Source organism: Petaurus breviceps, unplaced genomic scaffold, assembly GCF_028583685.1.
Source record: "Petaurus breviceps papuanus isolate PSGF00001 unplaced genomic scaffold, PetGlider_PUasm1.0 184, whole genome shotgun sequence".
In the NCBI taxonomy this organism is placed as follows: domain Eukaryota; kingdom Metazoa; phylum Chordata; class Mammalia; order Diprotodontia; family Petauridae; genus Petaurus; species Petaurus breviceps.
Window position 1 is genome coordinate 3,554,217 of NW_027185793.1, and position 17,866 is coordinate 3,572,082.

Genomic DNA, 17,866 nt, shown 5'->3' on the forward strand with positions numbered 1-17,866 from the left:
CTTTTTTTTTCCTCTCCTGATAACTGAAACATTTCCCTTTGCCCAGTATTCTGTTTTTTCCCCTCTTCCTAATGATTCTTTGAGGAATATTACCTACTACTTCTTTCTCAGGTAGAAGTATTTTGTTTTGGTTTGATTTGGTTAGATTTTTTAGTAATTTATCTTGTTCTGTAATTTGAACTCATTTTTAAAAACTGGGTATACTGGGTTTTTTTTTCATTTTTCAAATGCTTTATTAACTTCTGATTTACATCATTCATTTCCACCAGATTTTGAGTTATAAATTTTCTCCCCGTTTTTCTCCTACCCACTGCCCCAAAATAGCAGTCCCACAGGATATCCCCTCCTCCAATCTGCTCTCTCCCATATCTTCTCCCATTCCCCCTTCAAATTTTCCAGTAGGGCATGGTGGATCTCTATGCCCCAGTGCCTATATATCTTATTTCCCAATTACATGTAAAATAGTATTAATAATAGTATGTGTATATATATACATATATATGTATATATTTTTAAACATTTGATTTTAAAACTTTGAAATCCAGATTCATTCCTTTCCTTCCTTGTCACCCACCCTTACTGGGAAGATAAGCAATTCAGTATAGGTTGTACATGTATAGCTAATGGAAAACATTAACAAGAGTAGATATATTGTAAAAGACTGACTATATTTCCCTCCCTCCTATCCAACCTCCCACTTGTTCTATTCTCTACTTTGATGCTCTTCCTTTTCAAAAGTGGGTGCTTCCAACTTCCCTCCCCCCCCAGCCTGCCCTCCCTTTCATTATCCCCTCTCTCATCCCCTTCCCCCCTACTCTCCTGTAGGGTGAGATACCCTATTTAGTGTGTATTTCATTCCCTTCCCAAGCCAAATTCAATGAGGGTAAGGTTGAACCATTCCCTTTTGCCTTCCTATTCTTCCCCTCCATTGTAACCATTTTCCTTTGCCTCTTCTGTATGAGATAGTTTACCCCATTCGGTCTCTCCCCATATCTTCTCATTATATTCCTCTCTCACCTTTTAAGTATCATCCCTTCCTATTAAATTGGTCCTGTGCCCTCTATCTATGTATACTTGTAAATATATATAGACACATTCACATATGTATTCATACGCCTGTATACCCTCTGATATAGAGAAATATATTTTTTTTCTATTCCCTTCAACTATTTTCATACTGAGAAAACTTTCATCAGTTAGAATTATTGTTTATCCATGTAGGAATGTAAATAGTTCAACTTTGATAAGTTCTTTATGGTTTCTTTTCCCTGTTTACCTTCTCATGCTTCTCTTGCGTCTTATATCTAAATGTCAAATTTTCTATTCAACTCTGGCTTTATCATCAAGAAATCCTGTATTCCACTGGATGACCATATTTTCCCCTGAAACATGATACTAAGTTTTGGTAGATAATTATTGGTTTTAATCCCAGCTCTTTTGCCCTCCAGAATATCATATTCCAAGCCCTTCAGTCCCTCAGTGTAGAAGCTGCCAGATCCTGAGTTATCCTGATTGTGTTTCCACAATATTCAAATTGTTTCTTCCTACTTAACCCCAATTGCCCTCCAAAAGGCAAAAAAAAATAAAAAAATAGAATTAGGTCATTTGGGGCAGCTAGGTGGCACAGTGAATAGAGTACCAGCCCTGGAGTCAGGAGGACCAGAGTTTAAATCTGGCCTCAGACATGACACAAAAACTAGCCGTGTGACCTTAGGCAAGTCACTTAACCCCAGTTGCCCTCCAAAAGGCAAAAAATAAAAAAAAAATTTGTTTCTTCCTCGCTGCTTGTAATATTCTCTCCTTGATCTGGGAATTTTGGAACCTGGATACAATATTCCTAGGAGTTTTCTTTTTGGGATGTTTTTCAGGAGGTGATCAGTGGATTCTTTCAACCTCTATTTTGCCCTCTGGTTCTAAAATATCAGGGCAGTTTTCCTTGAGAATTTCTTGGAGGATGATTTCTTGGTTGTTTCTTTGATCATGTCTTTCAGGTAGTCCAATAATTTTAAAATTATCTCTCTTGGACCTATTTTCCAGGTTTTTCCAATGAGATATTTCACATTGCCTTCTATTCTTTCATTTGTTTGGATCTGTTTAACAACATCCTGATTTCTTATAAAGTCATTAGCTTCCATTTGCTCAAATCTAATTCTGAAGGAATGATTTTCCTCAGTGAGCTTTTGAGATTCTTTTTCCATCTGGCAAATTCGGCTTTTTAAGGCTTTCTTCTACTCATTGCCTTTTTGAACCTCTTTTTCCATTTGAGTTAGTCTCTTTTTTAAGGTGTTTTCCTCAGTCAGGCTGTTGACTCTCATTTCATAATTTTCTTGCATCGTTCTCATTTCTCTTCCCAATTTTTTCTCCACTTCTCTTATCTGCTTCTTAAGGTCCTCTATGGCCTGTAACCAGGTCATATTTTTCTTGAAATCTTTTGGTGCAGGGGTTCTGACTTCACTGTCTTCCTCCTGTTCCATGCTTTGATTCTTTTTGTCCACAATATAGGAGTCTACTGTTGGATTCTTCTGTTTGCTTTGCTTCCTTTGCCTGGTCATGTCGCTCCCTCAGTCACTTGACCCCTGGGCTTTTTGGTACAGTAGGACTCTGCCACCAGACAGGGGCGGTTCGTTCCAAACACTGGGGTTTTCTCAGCTGCCAAAGGTGTTACTTGGGTGCCTTCTCTTAAGCCTCCACACACTCTGGCAAGCTGGTCGCACACCCCAGGACCTCCACCCTAGTTTGCAATCCATATCCAAGCAGGTTAAAGCAAGAGCGATTACCCCTCAGACTGGTTGCTTGGTGCCCCTACACTCTGCAGGCCAGGAGCTGAAGCTGCCACGTGGTGGCAGCTGGGCCGCAGCCCTCAGTGGCTTCTCGCCCCAGGAGCAAAAGCCAACACACTCCCAGCTACTGGGTCCCGAAGTCCACACTGCACTGACCTCTCACTTTGTGATAATTCTGGATATGTTGATAATAATGTTGATAATTCTGGACCACCACAGCTGCTGGTGATCTGGAGTCCCTCCAGCCAGTGCTTGGTCAGGGGTGTAAGGGTTATGGGATTTAAAGATCTTCCATGCCCCATTGGACTTGCTGACGTAGCAGGAAGGGGCGGAGCAAGAGAAAGCGGAAGCCAAGCTAGAGTTCCTGCGGTGGCTGGCGGTGGTGGCGATGGCGGCAGCAGCAGCAGAGGCAGCGGCAGCGCAAAGCCCTTTTTGAGTTAGCCAGAATTTCTGCTAAGGACTCCTGCTGAGGACTGCCAGGGGCCGGAGCTGCTGGGAGCGCACTTCCCGGACGCTGGGTGGTTGCTGTGAGTGGGGAGAGGAGGACCTTTGCCTGAGGTAGCCTGTTCTGTTTTAAAGGCTTGAAAATGTGGGTGCTTTCTACTTTATCTACCTGTGCCAATGTCATAACTACTCTGATGGCTTTCACTTTCTGGTTTTGGGACTCAGTCTTTTGGTATCTTAATAAATTTTCTAGTTTATTCCCCCATATGGCAAGCATGATGTATTTTGTGATGGATAATTATATCAGCATATCTGTAATCTCCATAGGCATTGTGAATATGGCATTGCTGATACAAGGGGCTAAAACCTCAGAGTGGGGCTGGAATCGACTCCCAGAGCACTGTGCTGGCCAATTCCTGCCTGCCTGCCAGGCTGTCCTCAGCGGGAGGTTAGCTTGTTAGCTTCTCTGTGTCATTTTGTGGCTTCTGTGGCTCCAGCGTTTGTTCAGAGTCCCCTTTTACATGGATTGGAGGGGGTGGGAGCCGGACCTATGCGGAGGTCCTGTTTCTACTCCACCATCTTGACTCCAAGACTGGGTATACTTTATATATATATATATATACTATATATCTTCTCTCCTTCCTTGACCTTCTCTTTGAATAGCTCTCCTTGCTGTTTCTCACACACAACATTCCATCTCCCAAATGAGCATTTTCACTAGCTGTTCCTCATATCTAGTAATCTCTCTTCCTCTTCATCTCTGCCTCCTGACTACCTTGTTATCCTTCAAGTCTCAGCTAAAGACCCACCTTCTTGGTGAAATCTTTTGCAACCTTCTTAATGTTAGTGTTACCTCTAATTAATCCTGTATGTTTATTGTTTGTACATAGTTGTTTGTATGTCTTCTTCACTGGACTCATCTTAAGAGCAGAGATTGTTATTGCTTTTTTTTGTTTTGCTGTCTTTTGTATCCCCAGCATTTAGCACAGGACCTGGCATGCAGTAAGTGTTTAATATATGCTTGGTGGCTTGACTTTGCAGTTTGGAGATTATCCTCCTTGGCTAAAAATATAACTGCTAAGATTCCAAATGGGGTCATAAAGAGTTGGGCATGACTGAACAAATGACAAAAAAGATTCAAGATTTATAAAATGTTTCACTCTCTACAACCCAGTAAGATAGGTAGTCTAAGTATAACTATCCTCATGCTATAGATAAGAAATCAAATGCACACAACTTATTACTTTCCCAGGCTTTGAATTCAGGTTTTTGACTTTAGGGTCAGTACTCTTTTTTTCATTTATATTCTTTTTTTCAATTAAATTATTTATTCAACATTTATTTATTTTATTTATTAGTTTATGTTATATTAATTTTATATAATATAATATATAACTATGTGTTGATTATATAATATAATTACATATTAATATTATGCATTGTGCTACATTATTATTTCATAATTTATTTATTAATTATTTATTCAACATTCAATTACTTAAGTTTTACATTTTCTCCCCCTCCTTCCTGAAGATCGCTTGCAATCTGATATGGGATCTATACATATATTCCTCTTAAACATGTTTTCATATTAGTCATCTTGCATAGAAGAATTATAATGAATGGGAAAAACCATGTGTGGGGTACGGAGACCCTAACCCAAATTGACTACTTGGAGACCTCTCAAAGTGAAGATAGAAAGATTTTTTAGAATCTCTCGAGAAGCGGGAGGACCAGTCTCCAGGACGGCACCAAGAGAGGAGGCCGCTGAACAGAAGCTAAGGCTGGGTTAAATAAGCAAGGGTTACAAACATTGACATAATTATTACTAATGAGGCTCTAATCTTGTTGGATAATATACATAATACATAAAGTCTATTACACAAGTGCAGTAACAACCTTAGAATACTGGAGCCCTTTTCAGTCTACTTAATACATTCTTATCTGGACTTGAGGGTCTCAAGGCTACTGTCTGTTTCTTGATTGGTCAAATCCACCTGCTGCTGCCAGCTCCTTCCATTCTTCATTATTTTTAGTATTATCTCTGAGTTTTTGTCTGAGAACCAGGGTCTGAGCTTCTTTTTTCAAGGTTACCGTCTCCCTCGTATCAGTAGTCTTGTTCAGCAATTCTTGCAGTTCTATAGAAACTTAACTCTTTTATGGCAAGCTAGGTGAAGGGGAGGGGGGGGGGGCTGACTGGAATAGGGCAACTATATAGAAAGATTTTTAAGGTTTCAAAATCACATAATTTCTAGAAAAATGGAAACTTAGGCCTAAGGCCTAAAGACCTACTTACTATAACAGTCTCTGACAAACCACATTTTTACCTTTCCTATACAACCATGAGAAAGAAAAAAACCCCACCAAAATAAAACAAAAAAGACAATAGTCTGCTTCATTGTGCATTCTGACTCCATAGTTCTTTCTCCGAATGAAGCTCGCATTTTCCATCATGTTTTTTTTAGAATTGTTTTAGATCCTTGCATCGCTGAGAAGGGCTAAGTTTATCAAAATCAGTCCTCGTACACTATGGCTGTTACTGTGTACAATGTTCCCCTGGTTCTGATCCCCTCGCTCAGCATCAGTTCATAGAAGTCTTTCCAGGTTTCTATGAAATCCTCCTGTTCAACACCTCCTATGTACAATAGTATTCCATTACATTTGTACACCACAGTTTGTCAGCCGCTCCCCAATCGATGGGCATCCCCTCGATTTACAATTCTTGGCCACCAGAAAAAGAGCTAGGGCCAGTGCTCTTTCCACTATGCCAAGCTGTCTGCCAGAAACAACCCAGGATTTGAGTCCATTTTCCTTAAATAGCAGGCCCATTCCTTCAGTATTCATCCTTGTCCTCCAAACCAAGTCCTGAAGTCTCTTGTATTGTACATATTGTGCCCCTCCACCATTAACATTTAAAATCCTTTCAGGGAATGGGATGTCATTTTTTTTTCTTTGTATCCCAATCACTTAGCAGAGTGCTTCAAAAATTAGTTGTTGAATTGCATCAAGCCTTTAAAAGAAATCCTTTTTCTTTTCTTCAGCATTTTTTGTTAAGTCTTCACTCCTTCTAGGATTTAGGCTCCCTAACATTCCGATAGGTTTGTGACAGTGTTTTGCAGTCATTTTTGGATAAGGGCCTTCCCTCCTATATTTTCTACATATTATTTGAAAATCTGAGCTAAGCAAAACTCTTTGTGCCACCACATTAGTTTCTTTAAATATCTTCTATTTTCCTTCTTGGAATGCTTCCTGATTTGAATGGTAATTCAGGATTTTTTTTTAGGCCGTCTCATGCCTTTTGGCAGTTTTCCCTTTCATAATTTCCATCTGAGTGTTCATGACTATCTTATCTGAATTTTTAAAAAATCTACTTTCATAAAATCCAGGGTATATCCTCACCCACTTTTAAAAATCACACTCTAAAAAATCTTTCTATTGCTTCTTAACTGCTCTAATTCCATCATATTTCACTTCTCTTGTTGCTATTAATTATTTTATATTAATTTTAATTGATGAAACTAAAGTTGATTTTCTCATAATTTTTTGTTGCTCTCCTATTATTTGACTTTAGCAAGACATTTATCTTCAGATTTATCCAAGCCAATTAATTAGCTGCTAATGTGCAAAATCATTATTAGGGAATAAGGGTGTTTTTTTTTTAAATAAATACCTGATGAGTTCTGGGCATTAAGAATTAGTTCAGTCTTTTCAGATGAGTGCTTCTTCCAAGAAGCAAATAAAAATTATCAGTTCCTCAGACAGGTGTTTTAGGACATCCTGAAAAAAAGTTGAGTGGTGGAAATAAAAGGCTCTGTGCATTGCATAATGCAGGGTAGCATCTTTAAAACGCTAAAATAAGTTGTTTGCTATAGCAACACTGTAATCAGCCCTATTATCTAGCATCCATTTATGAATTGTTCCAGTTACCTTTCTTTTAATCACAGGATCATTTATGAACAATCCATTTGGCTATCTGGAAGGAAAGATATATTTTATTAACAGTTTTCTTTGGGAGAAAGAGAGGAGAGAAAGAATGTGAATCTATTTCTTTCAATCTCCCTTGTGTGAATACAACAGAACAGATTTTTCTCCTATACAGAGTTCTAGCTCTTCCAAATTAAAGGATTAGAAATGGTCAACCAATCAAGGAACTGATTGGCTAAATGTTGTTTGATGCTACCTGCTCAAGCATATAGAAACACTTCTGATGGTTTGTTAAAGGCATAGTAGACATTCCTAATGAGTATTTTGCTCTTATTGTGTTCCCTTAAAGTTACATTCTTCTTAAAAATCCTAGGCATGTTAGTGTTTTGTGGCGCTGAAGCTAGTAATATAGCTAGATGATATGCCCATGGCTGGGGTCTACCGTGACTTCTTTCTTATGTCAGATGTAGCAACAGAGGTAAGTGCCTCCAGTCACTGCATCTGGAGACTTGCATAATCAACTGAAAACATTTGCAAATGATTCAGCAAATTAAGAAATCTGACAAAAGATGAGAATAGTCAAAGGGTTAGAGAAAGACAAGCACATAACTGCATTACTGGTGAAGCAAGGAAGTTTGTAATCAAATTGGTGGCAGAGCAAGGAGATACAAGGAGGATTATAATAAAAATAGTATAAGTAATGATATTGAGATGAAGTAGAGATTACAAGGGATAAAACATAAGGTTCTGACACATGGTAAGCACTTCCTAAACACAACCTCAGATAATAAACCAAACTAGTATGTATTAGACATTTTATTTGTATACAATAAAGAGCAGGACTATTACCAAAAATATATATATTTAACCTATTCATTTTTTAAAATTTCACCCAACTTGGGGCAGCTAGGTGGCGCAGTGAATAGAGCCCTGGAGTCAGAAGGACTTGAGTTCAAATTCGGCCTCAGACACTTAACATTAACTAGCTGTGTGACCTTGGGCAAGTCATTTAACCGCAATTGCCCTGCCTTTTCCCTTCAAAAAAAAAAAGACAAAAAAAAATTTCACCAACTCCTAATAATTTCACTCACCCTGAGAGTAGTTTTAATGAAGAATGATGCCTCCCAGTCTTTTGAATTTGTGCTTTGTTGCCACAGTCTGACTTCTTTAACCTTAATTTTTGAAGTTATAAACTTTGAAGTTGCTGAACTGTAAGTTAATAAACTCCAGTACAAATTAAGTAACATTTGAATAAGTAAGAAAATAAGACAAATAAAAGTATAATTTAACACAGAAAAAAATTACATGCACAATTATGGGACAAGTTTTTGGACTGAATGTATTTAGATAAATTATGAGAACCAAAAGAACCCTGATATTTTACCTCACACCTGGCAATTAACAAATATGACAAAAGATAGGAATAGTCAAGAAAGAGTTCTAGGAAGACAGACACACAAATACATGGTTGATGGAACTATAAATTAGTACAATTATTTTGGAACACATATAATTGAATAATAAAGTAGCTTGTGCATATAACTTTTGACCCAGAGATTATTCTCTCAGGCATATACCATACCAAAGGTTATCACTGACAAAAAACAAAGGATTTGTATGTACCAAAGTAATTATAACAAAACTTTTTACAATAGCATAGTAGAAACAAAGTGGAATGGTTAAACAAATTTTCTCCATTTTCTTTATAAAAAACATTTGTTGTGGAGAATAACTGGGAGAGTTGGAAAAGGGATGAAGGGCAACATAAAAACAAAAGACATCAATGGAAGTCTATTAAATAAAATTAATTTATAGACCACAACCTAGAGTTAATTATCTCACTGAACTTAATATATGCCATACTTGAAAAAAACTGACTGCAAGAAGGTGAAAAAGTCAGTAGTCTAGTATTGTTTGTCACTATACTAACAAGATTAATTCTGCTTTCTATAGCTTTATGAGCATATGAAAAGGGAAATGGGACCGCTGTCTTGATCTAATGCTAATGGTGGTCAATAGTACTGATTATATATGCAATAGACAGTACATTCTAGAGATTATAAAAATCCATTATAAACATTATTGTTTTTATTATTTTATTCACATTCCTGAAACAACAATCCATGTTTTAATTTATTTTTTAAATACATTTTATTTTCAATTTATGGAACAAAACAAGCATTTCCATAACAGAGTGCAATAAAAAAGATGATTGTACATGAAACTGCAAATCTATCATGTACAGCTTGCTATTCCCTCCAAATATACAAAGTTATCATGTGAATGTCTTTTTTTCTTCCCATACCTGTCCTAGAGATGGCTACCATTAGACACAAATAGGTGCATACATATATACATATATCTCAAGAGAGAATAATTTGGCATATATATAATTTGTTATTCTCTCCATATTATTCTCCAAATTATTCCCTCCATTTCATATTTCTATCTATTAGTTCTTTCTCTGGATGCAGATATCATTTTTTTCATATATCCTTAATTTTTAATTTATGTATTTATAATAATCAAAATGTCTTAGTTTCTCAAAGTTTTTCTTAAAACAATATTGCTATTATTGTATATAATGTTCTCTTGGTTCTGCTTATTTCATTCTTTTTTATTTCATGTAAGTTTTTCCGTGCCTTTCTAAGATCATTGAGCTCATCATTTTTTACGGTACAATGGTATTCTATCACAACCATACACCACAACTTGTTCAGCCATTCCCCTATTGATAGGGATCCCTACAATTTCCATTTCTTTGTCTCCACTTAAGAGAGCTTCTATGAACATCCCATTCACATTCAAAGTTATAATTACTATTTGTGAATTTCCCTCCATCTTATTTTTATTCACTATTTTCTTTCTCAGTCTCTCTTTACCACATCCCTTGTCACCTTTTCTTCTCCCCCCACCCTCCATATTTTTAACAGCAGTATGCTTCCAATGATGCCATATGACTGTGAGTCATGGAATGCATTACTTCAGTGAAGTTAAGAGTCACCCAAAGGGCAATGGAGGTTTTATGCTAGTCATGAGGCTGGAGTACTCTGTCACTGAAGACTTATGCAAGAGCAGCAACATAAAAGATGTCATCAGAGAGTTGTAGACTTGAAAGAGAAGGTAGCCTAGTTACATAGCAAGAATAGGGCATGTTCCACTGGTATCCATGCAGTGTCAGGAGTATTAAAGAAAGGCTCCTAGAAGGTTGGGTGGGCCCCCTATAAAGGAAGGTGGTAGAGGTTAAGAAAACGTGTCAGTACATTTATAACCAAACAGGAGTACATAGACATGTTGAGATTAAAATAATAGATAGCATAGCAGGGGTCCCAGTACACTTAAATCAGGGATAGAAGGAAGGGTTGCCACTGTTACAGAAGAGTATATCAAAATTTTTACCTGTGGTAAGTCTGCTTTAAGCCATATAATTAAGCAGAAAGATGCAATGTAGCTATTCCTGGTGTTCTTTTAAGTCAGGATTTCATAATTAGGTGAAAATCAGCATAATACCAGGAGAAAAGAGAAGAAGGAAGAAAGGAAGGAAGGAAGAACAGATGAGGAAAATAGATAAATAGATATTTTTAAGTATAATTTATTTGAATTTATTTCGATAGAAAATTTACAGTGTACCAAGCACTGTGCTAAAGCTCTGGGAATATAAATACAAGAAAGCAAGATGATCCATGCCCTCAAGGAGTTTATATTCCATTGGGAGAGCCTATATATACTAAAGTACAGGTAGCAAAGGTCTGTAGAGGGGGTGGGGCAAGCTCAGTTTGGAGATGTCTCAAGAAAGTGAGGTGAGGGCCTGAATCCAGGAAAGATAAGGCAAAACCTCATCCATCTATTGAGCCTACAGTGGTTCCAGGGTGAGAATCTGCTTTTGGTGGGGAGGATATGGCATTGATTCCCAAAGAATGAAGGGTTTGGAGGTGGGCACAGAGTAAGATGGAAAGAGCCAGGTAAGGAAGTGTAACCAGGTTAACTTGGGGTTCTATATATGATTTTCAAGTTTCTCTCTTTCTATATGTATCACTGTATATTCCCTGGAAAGGTATGTGGGGGTGGGGGTGAGGGTGTGTGTGTACACCCAAGTGTTTCGTATATCTGTAGCCCGTTGTCAAATTTTCCAGACCTAAATACCTCTGGGGAGTTAAAAAAAAATGCAATGGAAGGGTTTATAATTTGTAGTACCTGCTGATACCCCTGCCTTAGAGAATGTACTTGATGGGGATTAGAAGCCTGGCAATTTAAAAAAATCAGATTGAAAATTAGGAACGATCATTGATAGTTTAGTCAAGTACAACTGTCTCCTGATGAAGTGATTAGGATATATTCACTACAGTTATCTATACTGAAATTAGATTTTTGGAAATATGTTAGATATTCACATTTGGCAGAAGAAAGAATGCATTATTTTATACTTGTTGCAAACCTATCACTTTTAATTCAGTCCTACTATGCAGATTTTTCACAGAGATTTTCACTTAATCAATTTCATATTTCCCTTAAATGATGTCTCAGTGAAAAATCTCATACAATCTGTTCTGTGATGTATCTGCATGCCATAAAAAAAAATGTATATTTCCTAGATGTTGCTATGTGAGTTTAACTCCCTGATATTACAAGTAAATGATATTACTTCATTTTTTGCTTGACTAAGCTGGATCAATATTGTGTGTTTAAATGAATGCATCATTAATAAGAAGTACTTCAGGGATTTACTGTTACCTTTCAGGAAAAAAAATACTAGGAAGAGTTCTAACAATCAAGAAGCATCAAGTAACTGCTCTCTCTTTTTCTCTCTCTCTATGTGTATATATAGAGAGATACATGTATATTTTTAATGGCAAGAGAATATAATTCTAAAGATTTTGTTCTACTGGGAGTATACATAACTACCCTTGGAATTGACAGAACTGATTAATCTTAGTACATTCTTAAATTGAAAAATGCATCTCCTGAAATATTTAATGCTCCTTGAATTTTTTTACTTGCATTTTCACTATCATATATTGACAGATTTTTTTCACAGTCATGTCTGATGATGTAAAGAAAAAGTTCCATTTTGCCAAAAATGAAATAAACTCAATTGGCACTAAAAAATTGGTTGGACATTTGGCACGGGGTAAAAAGACCACAATCATATCGAGTTCCATTTCCCTAAATTCTTTATATTCAATAATTTGGGTTTAATCCGCAGGCTACATACAACTATGTTTAATGTATGCTTAGAAGATTAATTTTAATATATCATATAATTCTTTTAAAACTAAAATAAGTTAAAATATATATGATGAATATTCACTTAAAGTATGAATCTCCATAATTACAACACTTGAAAAGTCACATTAGAGTTTGTACTGTTAAAGGAAATATGAAAATGTGTTTTAATTCATTTTTAATATGAAATTACTCATTAAACATTTGCTTGATTCAATTCAACAAATAATCATTAACTACCTACCACATCCTGCCATATTGGGTGGAGACCCTGTAGCAAACTTATGGGAAGACATTGACAAGTTGCATAAAAGAGGCAAGAATGGATGAGTTGCAGTCTTCATTATCTGGTAGAAATACTCAAATAAATTAGATTTGTAATCTATTTGAATATTTGTGTCTGTGTAAAACAAAATACTAGGTTCTGGGGATACAAAGAAAATTTTTTTTAAAGTTCCCACCATTGAGTTTTTATTGTATTAGGGGCATAAACATGTACTCATATGAGTATATACAATTTGAAGGAAAAAAAGAATGCTGGCAATCAAGGAGATCAGAAAGTACTTCCTGTAGAGGACCGTGTCTGAGATGAGCCTTGAAAAAAAGTGAAGGAGTCTAAGAGTCAGAAGTAAAGAGGGAGTGTATGTGAGGTAGGTGAGGAGGATGACATGTGGGAACAGCTTGTGCTAAAGCCCAGAGGCTGGAGATGGATGCCTGAGTTCAGAGAGCAGTAAGGAAACCAGTCAGGGTGGAAGAAGTGATATGAAATAAGTGTGGAAAGAAATGTTGAAACCAGACTGTGAAAGACTTTAAATGCCCTTGGCACATAAAATACAGTTTTTATTTTATCCTAAAGGTAATTGGGAGTCACCAAGTTTTCTTAAATGGGAGAGTGACGTGTTCCAACTTGTACTTTACAAAGATTATTTTGGCAGATCTATGGAATATAAGGGAGCAGCTAGGTGTCTCAGTAGATAAAGTGTCAGGCCTGTTGTCAGGAAGGCTCATCTTCTTGAGCTCAAATCTGGCTTCAGACATTTACTAACTGTGTGACCCTGGGCAAGTCACTTACCCCTGTTTGCCTCAGTTTCCTCATCTGTAAAATAAGCTACAAAAGGAAATGGCAAACCACTCCAGTATCTTTGCCAAGAAACCCTCAAATGGGGTCACAATGAGTTGGACACAACTAATTGAGTAAACGTCAACAAAATAGAATATATATGTATATGTGTCTGTGTATATATATATATGTGTGTATATGTGTGTACATGTATGTGTATTTACATACACATACATATATCTATATATCTTTACCTATCACTCTAGTTATATCTGTTTTTGTGTGTGTGTGTGTGTGTGTGTGTGTGAGAGAGAGAGAGAGAGAGAGAGAGAGAGAGAGAGAGAGAATGGAAACAGGGGAAACAGTTAGGAACTATTGCAATAATGCAGGCGACAGATGACCAGTGTCTGAACTATCACACTGAGATTTCTGAACTTTGGCCACATGAGTGTGGCCAAAGGAATGGTGGCAGTGTGAATGCTCCCCATTCTATGCATTCAAGCAAGTTGTTTCTTGTGCCTGAAACGTATTTCTTCAAAAGAAATGAATCTTTTACTTCCTTTGAGCTCATCTCAGTTGTCACCTCCTCCTTGAAGCCTTAGGTAATTTAAAGTGCTAAAAATAGTTTTCTGTCCTCAAGTTTTCTTACAGCACTTTGCATATATCTCTACTCTGAACCCATTGCTTCCAATCTTATCAGTGTATGTGTAATATCATAGGTGGCATACATACTTACAGAAGTGTGTGTATACACACACACACACACACACTTTGAAGACAGAGACTGTCATTTATCTTATATCCCCACCATTTATCAGGCTATATTACATATAGCAAGTGTGGAATTTAATTGGTTATATAGATATATGTGTAGTACACATATACATGTGTGTATAATATATAGAAAGTGTGGAATTGATTTTATATACATACATAGAAAATCAACTAAATTCCACACTTACTATATATATTATCTATATAGACACATATGTATGTAGGCATATATATACATATACATCTATTATATCCTATTGAATTGGTTTTATGTGTTTTTATATTTGGAACTTCTGTGAGAAGCTTATTTAACATTTTCTTTCTATAACTTTGAAGAACACATTGAATTTCTTTGACATATTCTTGTGTTAAATATGTTTGTGATTATTGCTATTTAGAGGACCTACTATAATTGAATATATCTGTTATATACATGATAATAATGTATCTATGATCTTTTAAGAAATTAAAACAATCAAAAATATAGATATTAAATCAAATGCTATTTTTTAATCCTCTTCACTCTGTAATTAAAATACCATTTGAATAGTATGGGTTTTTTAAGTTATCTAGAAGCTTTGAATTATATATTTATTTCCCATTTTCATGTATTTTATCTAGCTCATTTGACAGCAAATTTGTTTACCAACAAAGAGGACTTGGACCAATTGAAGAGGACACTATTCTTGTGATCGACCCAAATAATGCTGCAGTGCTTCAGTCTACTGGGAAAAATTTGTGAGTTTTACTGTTTTGTTATTGTTTCCAAGGTTTCTGCTAAGTATAATACACACGTGACATTGAGGGAATTTGATAGGTAGTACAGGATATCATCAGAGATTTTCTGGAGCTTCTTCTTCTCTGCATTATCTTGAATCATAAAAAATGTTGAAACTGGAAAGAGTCCTAGAAAATTCCCAGTCCTAAGATCATAGGATTTAGAGATGGAAAGGACCTCAGAAGCCAGGGGTATGATAGATCCAGCTCATATTATTAAATTCCCAATGTGATCATTCAAATCTCTGAAATAGCAAATGCTACAAAGCAGGGCTTGATTTATTCTTCTGTTGATTGTCTAGACTTAAGGAGGTGATGAATAAAAATGTTAATGATGCAAATTAAATTTTAAAGTGTATCGTTTTCTGAGAGCAGGTTATTAAACATCTATCCATATACCACAATAGCTAGTCCAGTCTTTTATTTTAAGAGATGAGAAAATTGGCCAAGGTAGGACACAAGAACATAGGATTATAAATTTAGAATTGTAATGCGCCTTACTGGCCATCAAGTCCAAACTCCTCGTTTTACAGATGGGGAAAATGAGACAAAGAAGTGAGGTGATTTTTCCAGCGTCATGTAGCTAGTGTCCAAGGTGGAATTTGTAACCAAGTCTTCCTGAGTCCAAAGCCAGTGGATTTTCTCCTCCGCTACACTGCTCCCCCAGGTGAAGTAACCTATCCCATAGGTTCTCCCAGTTTTCATGGCTGGATAGTAGCAAAGCTGGGGAAAAAAACACGTCTACTGACTCACTGTTTCCCTGAATAACTAGTGGAATAACATGACCTATTTCCTATAGACGTCAGGCTACCTTATTAACTTTACCCAAGTAAATCACCTACATCAAAAAATGATGGCAATGGCAATATGCTATTCTTTCAACTCAGATAATAGAGCTTATTATGGAGCATACAAAAGACTAGAGAAAGGGTCACTTAAACTAATCCAGTAACTGAAGTGTGCAAATGCTTCGTCCTTCTCACCCCAAGTTGAAAAATAAGCAAATTGCCTTTTTAGCCTTACTTAATGGCCACAGTGAAATCTGGCTTTGAAAACCACTCCTTATTTTATCTAAATCCTAAATGACAAGACTTTTGGTGATCTGAACAGAGTTGGCTGATGCCAAGGAGAGAAAAGAAAATGTGGTTGTAAGATATCAGCTTTGACTGCCCTGCTTAAAAATAGATTTGGCCAACTTCTTAAGACAGGCAATTACGCAGAATAAAACAACTCTGAGGTTCCATCACAGAGCTATTAGTCTAACAAAGTTAACCCTACAAAGAAAGGAAAATGAATAATATTGGAGGGGCTGAGGGAAAACAGGTAGATTAATGTACTGTTGGTAAAGTTGTGAACTGGTCCAGCCATTCTGGAAAGCCTATTTAGAACTATGCCCTCCAAAGTTACTGAACTGTGTATATCCTTTAACCCAGTAATATTGCAACAATAATCCTAAAAGATTATTTTTTAAAGAGGAAAAGAATTGTAATGTACAAAAACAGTTATAGCTCTTTTATATCTTTTTGTGATGGCAAAGAATTATAAATTTAGGGTGTGCCAATAAGAGAATGGCTGAATGAGTTATGCTGTAACGTGTTTGTGATAAAATGCTGGGATATATGAGATACTCACAGAAAACTGCCACCTCTCCTGTGAGCTCTTGCCCAGCCCTTTCAGTTCATCCACCTTTGGTGTCCATCTTCACCCAGCTCTCCCCTGTTGCTCCAAGAAGCTGCCACAAGCAGAGTCCACATTCCAGTAAACCATCTTGGCAGACAGGCTAAACCCACCTATAAGATCAAGGGTAGCCAATGGGACTCACACCCATCAGTGAGTTGGGAGATGTCCACCCCCAAGCACTTGAAGATACCCTCCCCTCCACCACCACCCCCCACACACACACGGATAACAACAGTTTTAGTGTGCTGTCCATCATTGGCAATATTTGACCTTCCACTGAATAGCCCAAATTAACTTCCTTAAGTATTGACTGATTTGATCTCCTCGTGTACAAAGGATTCTCAAGTCTTCTCCAGCACCAAATTCCACACAGCTTTCCTTATATTCCGACTCTCACAGACATACATTGCTACTGGAAAAACCTAAGCTTTGACAGTAGCAAATTAATTTATGCTATTTGAAGCTGAAATGCTTTGACCATATAATGAGAAGACAAGTCTCATTGAAAAAGATCCTGATGTTGGAAAAGATTGAAGGCAAAAGGAAAAGGCAGAGGATGAGATAGATAGATAGTGTCATCAAAACAATAAACATGAGCTTGGACAGACTTTAAGAGATAGTGGAGGGTAGAAGGGACTGGCATTTGTCACCATCGGGTAACAAGGAGTCAGACATAACTGAACAACTGAACAACTTAGATATAGATAAGTAGATATGTTTATAGATACAGATATTTAACATGGCCAATGAAGGAATCTGTTTTATTCAACTATACTTTTTGTAAACAGAGATTTTGGTTTTTTTGCTTTCTTAGTTGGTGGAATATCAGAGGAAACTGGGAGGGAGAAAATAAGAATCCTATAATGAAATAACATTTAAGACAGGACAATATACTTCTTGATCTATCCCCTCTAGGAGTGGTAATAATGATGTTTATAAAATGCTCTACAGTTACTCATGAAGAAACTAAATCAAGGGTCTTTGCCCAGAAAGTCCAGCATTCTTGGAGTGCCCTCCCCTCTCCATCTCTGACTCTTGAAATCCCTTACTCCCTTCAAGGTTCAACTCAACTGCCCCCTCTGAGTTTCCTTAACTGTAAAATGAAGAGGTTGAACTAAATGATCTCTGAAGTCCCTTATAACTCTGAGCCTTGATCCTTTGATCCTAAGAGACTGTAGCAGCAAGCACCCTAGCATACCAAGCG

The 17,866-nt window shown here is 36.7% G+C and overlaps 1 protein-coding gene across 10 annotated transcripts in view; it reads left to right on the forward strand.

Moving 5' to 3' along the window:
- The window catches only part of PAM (peptidylglycine alpha-amidating monooxygenase), a 369,904-nt gene that overhangs the window by 324,097 nt on the left and 27,941 nt on the right, over positions 1–17,866 (forward strand). For all 10 annotated transcript variants that reach the window (XM_069088092.1, XM_069088091.1, XM_069088094.1 and 7 more), the window contains one exon: positions 14,827–14,943. In XM_069088092.1, coding sequence (XP_068944193.1) covers positions 14,827–14,943 — 117 coding nt within the window. The remainder of the gene's footprint in view (positions 1–14,826; positions 14,944–17,866) is intronic.